At 39.3% G+C, this 8,849-nt stretch overlaps 1 protein-coding gene across 1 annotated transcript in view; it reads right to left on the bottom strand.

Moving 5' to 3' along the window:
* Nucleotides 1-3,556: 3,556 nt before the first annotated feature.
* Nucleotides 3,557-8,849, bottom strand: part of LOC136876229 (coactosin-like protein) — a 224,512-nt gene continuing 219,219 nt past the window's right edge. Inside the window, exon 4 of the mRNA XM_067149999.2 lies at nucleotides 3,557-4,990. Within this exon, the coding sequence (XP_067006100.1) occupies nucleotides 4,874-4,990 (117 nt within the window). The 3' untranslated portion in view covers nucleotides 3,557-4,873. The remainder of the gene's footprint in view (nucleotides 4,991-8,849) is intronic.

The raw sequence follows: 8,849 nt of genomic DNA, 5'->3' as shown, positions 1-8,849 counted from the left end.
TAAATTTTAAAGCCCTGTCGCCTAACTTGTAATTGACTCGAGCAGTAATGCTCTTTGTAATAGTGTAACGTTTGAGCTACCATACTCTTCTCGTAAAAATCATGATGTCTATTGTACCTGTGTATTCTTTGGTTTCAAACAACTATTGTTTCTAGAACTAACGAGCTTTCCTTTTGTCTATCCAACTGTTACTTGTTGTTATTCATTAAAGTTTGAAATGAGATAAAACAAGGACAAAAATAAAATTTCAAATTAAAACATTAAGATTTGATCTTTTCGCTGTCCACCCAGTCACGCTCGCACCTTCTTACACCTCTGTGTTCCACGGAAAGTCCGTAACAATGTACACAAGTCATTTTTCAGGAAAGAAAGCTAGAAAACCAATTTAACATCTTCACGTCTACTACAGTCTTCCCGAGTTTGTGTAATTTAACACTTTACTAATCAGTATCATAGAATTGGTTGAAATCAATAAAAACTGAGAATATTTCCCCTTTGATAATTGATTCTTTGATTACTAGTGTGAATTTTATTCTTTGATGTGAGGTGGATCATTTTTGTCCGAATGCAGTTTGTTCTTCAGTAGGAGTAATTTCATTTGCTATTACTAATTTAGTCTTTTTTGATCATTCTTTCTTGAATTGTTGTTTAAACAGAGATGAGTGCCATAGGTAAATATGAGGAGATTTTATCTTCTAGGTTTTCTTTTGCTGTATGTTGGACCGACACAGGTCTCATGGCGACGATGGGACAGGAAGGCCTAAGAGTGGGAAGGGAGCAGCTGTTGCCTTAAGGTACAGCCCAAGCATTTCCCTACTGTGAAAATGGGAAACCACGGAAAACCATCTTCAGGGCTGCCAGTGGGGAGCTCCCAGATGCTAGCTTACAGCTGCGCGTCCCTAACCGCACGACCAACTCGCCCGGTAGTTTTTAGTATGGGAATGACTGTATGTGTAATCACTTGCTAAACTTGAGTTGGAAGTCCAGAATTAGTAGAAAATATTAAGAAGTGGATTTAACCCTTTGTCGTTTCCTATTTGAGGGCAGCTGCCCGGCCGGAATAACTGTGTTTTCTGACAGGCATTTAAATCCCAGTAGATACAGCAGCATGCATGCCACCATTTAAAGAACATAGAAGCCAAACAAATAAAGATATTCATGTAATTTCTTTTGCATTTCATTTCAAAATGATCTATCTATATATATACATTTGCACGTGCCATAATTTGATGTTTCCTAAACCACTTCAGTGTCATTGCCTGCCTTAATAATGGACACATGTAAAAGTCTCCTAGGAATTAATCGGCAGTTTCAGGTAAAACAACCAAACTGATATAAATTAGAACACCTAAATATGCTCTTATTTTGTCAACAGTATCAACAGTGCCAGTTCTTCTTTGTAAATATTCAGCATAAATATTAGTCTGCTTTGCTACAAGCTCGCAAAATTTCCCATCCCACAGATAATTCATAAAATCTTTTTCTGAACTCCCGAAAGGTAAATCGTGCTTTGGATCAGCATTGTTTACCCACATTTGTAGTCCATCAGAATGATTATCATGACTCCAGATATCTCTAGTAACATTCCTGTAGCCCTGTTCCTGTCTTCACACAATATTTGTTCACGATTCTTGGAATCATTATCACTACTACATTCCTCAGAATACAATTATTATGAACCACTACTTTGTTCCCTATCTCGACACTACTCCATGATAAGTAGACGGTATGGTATGAACTCTAACATAAATAACCTCTAACTGGAATACGCTGTTTATAAACTAGGTCTGCTAGTGAAATACACATAGGAAAGACTGTCAATGAGCTGCTGAGAGCTCGCCGAGTACTCCATGGGACAAGAACGTTTAAACCCATTAGATACGGTATCCTTAGCATTCATAAGGACATTGTTGCAGAGATTCCGCAATTCAACCGAGAAGCGACTGATTTGTTTGCATCGCAGAAGAATCGACGAACACAGTTCCTTTATAAATGAGGTAACTTTTAAAGTATTTTACTATTACCATGAATTAGAATCAAGCATGCTTAACTGTACTGATACTGCCAATAAAAATGTAATGACAATGTTTAATATGCGTGTATATATCACAGCAGAAGCAACATAAACTACATAAATAATAATAATAATAATAATACCCACATTAGCCACACCTGCCATTTGAGCCACGAGCCGCTACTGCATATAACCTATCATATTTCCTGAATTGAAGAAGCTAGAATTTCTTTCTCTTTTGAATTTTTACTTGTCTGAAACAAACATTCACTCTTTCCGTGCTCGGCCATTCGAGTCCGAGGTTAAATCATATGGTAGCTACTTCATCATCGTGGTACTCAAAACTGAGTTGTCTGTCATCTACGCATCATCTGAATTTAGAAAGTCCTCCACACTAGAACTTTATAAAATATATTTAACATGCTCAGGATTAACTGTGGCATTACCTTAAGTAACCTAACTCTGTTCTTTAATTTTGATTATTCCTGCTACGAGCGCCTCTGTCGAACGATCTTTCTTGGCAATGAAACTGATATAAGTTATTACAGAAGTACGCGAACACAAGAAAAATGATCAAAATTGTAATTAATTTCATTTGAGAAGAACTTCCTGAAAATCTGTACGGGCAATGCGAGTTTCCACGATTCTATTAGAGACACTTTTGCTGCCAAAAATCGACGGATAGAGCTGTGTAAAGTGCCCCATACACGCACAGACTTCTGGAATACTTACCTGGACAGACTTTCCTCCGGGAGGTAGGTCGGAATTTTGCAGTTGCCCACCACGCTCAGACTAAATTATTATTTACCAAGGAAGTTGAATACGACGTGCTCAGCTGTTTTCTGTTTGAGATTCGGATGGTTGAAAAATGTATACGGATTGAAATTAATTAGATAGTCGGTATTGAAGATGAGTTGTTATTTGGACACAATATAGCGCTCTGCACGAAGAAGACGCGCAAAAAATGCAGTTTTCATATTTGTAGGTTAGCACATTTACATTTTCTGCCGCAACTCTGCGATAGCGCTTTCGTCGCAAAGTCTCCGGCTGAATTCATGCAGCGCCAGAATGTCAGACTTGCCTGCAGACTTTTTGTCGCAGACTTTTTTGTCGCCAGACTTATCGGCCATACACACAGAGACATGCGCAGACTTACCTCCGACTAAGTCTGCGCGTGTATGGGGCCCTTAACAAGAAGTAATATATGCAGATGTGCAGAAAGGATTGATTTGTGTAAAATTGCACGCTTCTATTTAAACTTTAATACCCATACAATGTTTTAATTCATGTTTCTACAAATTAGTGTGCTAACACTTCGATAAGGGTCATGCACCACCACTGACAGAGATAGTTGTGGGATGCATTTGTGAAAGGTTGAAATCTAACCTTCTGGGCCAAGAATTGTCCAAATAGTAAATACAGATACCTACCATAATATTTCCTTTTACTGAAAAAGTGTCCCAAATCCCGAAATTGCATGTACTAACATTGCAGGATTTCTAGGGAATCAAGGAAACCTGGGATTAATGATATGAAACAAGATTATAAATTAAAACAACCATGTATTACAAATATTCAAAAACCTATCATAAGCACACTTTGTAAATTATCAATACTAATATGAAATACATTAGTACATCATTTCATAATTAAAATATCATTTTTACATTAAAAGGATCATCTTAAAACATTTTCACATATAAACCATGATATAAAAATGTGTACAATACCAGTGACTTACTAGGCCTTGTTCCATTTCATAGGCAATACTGTATTATAAAATATCACTTATTACTCTATTCCAAGGAAGTGATATGTTTCAGTCTTCAATATTAGAACAAGTATCAAAAGTCAGTATATCAATCAAAATTTAGGTATAATATTACTCAAATTTATTTTTATAATTTATTGGTTGTATTTTGTAATGGAAAGGTGGGTCTGATAATATACTTTTTTTTTAAATGATCAAGTGTATTTCATGTTTGGTCTTTCTCATTTGGTGTCAACGAATTAACCTTCTCCTGAGCCTTTGTTTAACCTCCTTTAAATTTCCCACGGCCCAATTATTTCAAGAATCTATTAAATGCTGTCAATAGATTCAAAAATGATGATTGTACAAAAGAGATACAAAGAAGATATTAAAAATATCTTGAAATCTTAACTTGCTACAGTTGGTCAGTTTGAAAAAACAACCAATTTAACTGTGCTATATATTATATCACAAAGCCTATCCAAATGAATTTGGTCTCTAAATCAAAACGTTTTCCTTTAAGTTGAGTAGCAAACCTTGAGAATCAAATTCATGCATTACTTTGTGTATTATATGAAGAATCAATAGTTAAGACAAACAACAAATAAACATACAAATTTCAAACGTAGTCTGTAGGTATGTACCAGGAACATGATTGATTTGAAAAGAAGAGCTATTTATCGATCATTATAATAAAAAATGACCTAGTTCTGAGATTTACTTCCTGCTACCTCCATTCTCTGTTGGCACAACATGATCAGATCTTTCTGCTGTTTTAGTGCTTGATCAGAAACCATTAAATGAAACCTTTACAAAATCAGCCTAATTGTTGATAGATTAGTTATTTTTGCAATTTTATATGAACTGTACCTTTTGCAGATATTAGTATAACTGTAAAATGCAAAAAAGAATTCCTTTAAATAGAAATAATGAGCAAAGCAGAGAACTGTTTGGCTTTCAGTAACATGTATTCATGTAAGTTTCATCTCGACATGTATCCCATAAATCACTGCAGAGACTTTATACATTTCCTCTGCTTCAAGGAAGAAGAGGAAATGAGAAATGGAACAGAAAACAGGGGCTCCCATTCTCTGTCCTGAACCAAGTCACTACAGATCACGGACGCCTGTGCCGTAGTTAGCGCCTCCAGCACGAGCCAACTGCTCCCGGAAATATCCCAGGTCGAATTCACTCTGACTCTCCAACTGTAGTTCTACAGCAAAATTCTGGAACATTCAGAAGATATCATTACAAATATAAGCCTATATTAGCTGAGCTGTTAAACATACAATTTTCTTCTTAATGTTATTACAAGGGATTTCTTGGCTAACATGTATAGTGGAAATTCTAAGCTCCCATGGAGGGAATTAGATATTTTTCCACCAATAGAGCATGTCAAAAAACAGATCAGATGTAAGGCTTTTCAGGCGTTTGCTCTATTAACTAGTGTTTCGTCTTAGGTCTGACACTAGACTCATCAGAATGGGATGTGTCAGACCCTACCCACTGACGATGGGGTGTATGCAGGTGAACTTATCAGAAGCCCATTATAAGAGGCACAGTCTGATAACTGCATACGGGAGATAAATCTCTGATCTGTTTTTTTAACATGTATAGTACATCCAAAGCCTCAAGAATACAATTTGCCCTCAACAGGTAGAATTTTTTAGAAAAGAGAAGTTTACTTACTGATCCAATTCAATCCATTAAACAGTATGCACTGTAGTGAGAGTATGCATCTTTTAGAATTCAAGCAAGTAATGAAGAGAGATTTCAAATAAAAATGTTCATGCACTTTAATTACTATTCATGAATTTATTAGAGCACATATTGTGAACTATCTTTAATATTATTTCTTCAACCTAGCATTCCAAGTTAAAACAAATTAAAGTATCATAAAAAGGTATCAAATCACACTTCACTCTCATCTTAAGGAGAGTTCCAATGATGAGTAAAAGAATCAATTTCCACATTTTGTCTTTGCAATTATAAAGTTTACATTTCTTTAAACTACTCTGTATTAAGTATTAAGGAAGCACATGTAATCTCATTTTATTTTGTGTTGCACATCTGAAAACTTCAGAATAGGAATTATTTATTTAGCATATGGCTTATACAGACAATACCAGTGATATATATAGATGAAAAACTAAGTAATTTGTACTTCACAACTAAATATCAAGTTTTTCAATCCAGTATACAGCATCTGGAATTACCGGCAGGAAGTCATCTTCATCACCGTGATAGGCTCGAATCTTACATTCCCTGATGATATGATGAATAGCCTGGTGTGGAGCTCTGCATTGGCAGTCTGGATTAGGTAGCTTTTTCCACTTATGGAGAGCGGCTCTGCACCAGCCATGTCCTGCTCCGATGCTATTCAGGGCAGTCTAGATGTTGCGTGGTAGGTGGGATCCGCCTGGAAGTCTGGGACCTGAGAAGAAGGTATGCAGGCGCACATCTGTTGCAGCTTCCCATCTGCTTTTCCACTCATCAAGAGATTTAAAATCCTTAGCATCCATGTCAGCAGCATCACGCGGAATTGGATGGCGTGATTTCATTGTATTAAGATTCAAAATTGGCAGGTCACTCAAGAACTTATGGAATTCCTCCATAAGGGCATTAGATCGGCATAGATCAGGTGGTATTATACCAGTTAGCAGTGGAAGCCAATGCAATGGAGTAGATTTGATTGTGCCAGATATGATGTGCATTGTGGTATTAAGCTGGGTGTCAACAAGCTTTGTAAGTAACCTTTATTTTTCTCCCGGTCTTACAGTTTTACAACCTAATCGATATTAACGGAGAAAATAGAAATCCTCAATTGAACAACCAAACAAAACTAAGAAAAGTTACAAGCAAAAACAATGGAACCAAGAAAACATATGCAATACACTATAAGGATACCATAATAAAACACTACGCTGGTGGACAAAACAACACTGAACACAAAAACAAAGGAAAAATAAACCCAATGACCTCGTGGCCAACTATACTAAATACAAAATACTGTAACACAAGGTTAACCACCTCACTTTCTGGGTACGTGATTGCGTGTGTAACCCAATCTCTCCTGACCTAGCATCTTGCAAATGCTAGGATGCCTCCTTCTGGTGACACGCCTTCACCCCCCCCCCCCCCTTCCCACTGCTATCCAGCAGCGAGGAAGGCAGGCATTTCCTCTGTGCTGATTAGTAGTGATGGCCTGCGAATGGACTCGCGAAGACTCGAGTCTGGGATCGTAAAACTCGAGGTACTCGAGGCCGAGGACGCTGGCAGCGTTATCTGCGAGCCGTGTATGGAAACAACACGATGCTTAATATTTTAGGTAGGCCAAGGACAAGTATTGGGTCCGTTTCCAAATAATGCACAGTGATATAATGTACAAACTGATGTACATTATGCCGTATTTACATGAATGTATAGGCCTACACAACAAAACCATATTGTAACGTAAACTAAGGAATGTGTGGACTCAGGTGCTTATGAGCTACAGTCCGGCTCTATGGCTAAATGGTTAGCGTGCTGGCCTTTGATCACAGGGGTCGCGGGTTCGATACGCGGCAGGGTCACGGATTTTAACCATAATTGGTTAATTTCGCCGACACGGGGGGTGGGTGTGTGTGTTGTCTTCATCATCATTTCATCCTCATTATGACGAGCAGGGCGCCTACCGGTGTCAAATCGAAAGACCTGAATCTGGCGAGCCGAACATGTCATCGGACACTCCCGGCACTAACAACCATACGCCATTTCATTTTACCGGCGCACAGTGTGAAATTGTAGAGATCAGGCAGGACAAACGTACATTTTCGACTAATCTATTTATATTATAAAGGGCATTATTGTACGCTCGTGACTATACAAAGAATACCTGACCGTAAAGCTTTTAAAGCTGTGTGTGGCATATCTGACCTCTACAATTGTGTGAACATTGCGCCCCTTACCGAACCTTGCGTCTCGCACTGTCAATTGTCTGCAGTGTGTTCAGATGAATCTACGTAACTAGCGACTGTGTTAAGATATTTTTAATGTGAAATAGGGATGGTCCGCCTCTGTGGTGTAGTTGTTAGCATGATTAGCTGCCACTCCCGGAGGTCCGGGTTCGATTCCCTGCACTGCCACGAATTTGAAAAGTGGTACGAGGGCTGGAACGGGGTCCACTCAGAGTAGAGGTGGGTTCGATTCCCACCTCTGCCATCCTGGAAGTGGTTTTCCGTGTTTTCCCCACTACTTCTCCAGGCAAATGCCTGGATGGTACCTAACTTAAGGCCACGGCCGATTCCTTCCCTCTTCCTTGCCTATCCCTTCCAATCTTCCCATCCCCCGCCAAGGCCCCTGTTCAGCATAGCAGGTGAGGCCGCCTGGGCGAGGTACTGGTCATCCTCCCCAGTTGTATCCCCCGACCCAAAGTCTGAAGCTCCAGGACACTGCCCTTGAGGTGGTAGAGGTGGGATCCCTCGCTGAGTCCGAGGGAGAAACCGAACCTGGAGGGTAAGCAGATTAAGAAGAAGAAGAAGAAGAAATAGGGATACAGCTAGATTGCTATCTTTCTTTCTTAATCTACTTACCCTCCAGGGTTGGTTTTTCCCTCGGATTCAGCCAGGGATCCCACCTCTACCGCCTCAAGGGCAGTATCCTGGAGCGTGAGACAATGGGTCGGGGGATACAACTGGGGAGAATGACCAGTACCTTGCCCAGGCGGCCTCACCTGCTATGCTGAACAAGGGCCTTGGTGGGGGATGGGAAGATTGGGAGGGATAGACAAGAAGAGGGAAGGAAACCTACAATGAATAGTTAAATCATGTTCCTAATCTTTACTCCGTATCTCAAGTTACCAAAGGCTAACCTACTGGGCGATATAATGCAAATATGCAAACTCATATCCTCATCCCGAGGTGGTGCAGCTCCTTTCGGGAAAACCCCCATTGCAGGTGAGCTGCATGTACTGTGTGGAGATGAGAAGAATGCAAGAATGAGGAATGTGGTCTGCAAGCACGAACTTCCTGTTCTACCCAGACAGATCGGCTCTTATCTGCTCTTATCTGCTACTCGAAAACATTGACTCACACGTTGCAGTTTGCT

Source organism: Anabrus simplex, chromosome 6 (assembly GCF_040414725.1).
Source record: "Anabrus simplex isolate iqAnaSimp1 chromosome 6, ASM4041472v1, whole genome shotgun sequence".
Lineage (NCBI taxonomy): Eukaryota > Metazoa > Arthropoda > Insecta > Orthoptera > Tettigoniidae > Anabrus > Anabrus simplex.
The sequence above is the reverse complement of the archived record's forward strand: the minus strand, read 5'-3'. Positions and strand labels throughout refer to the sequence as shown.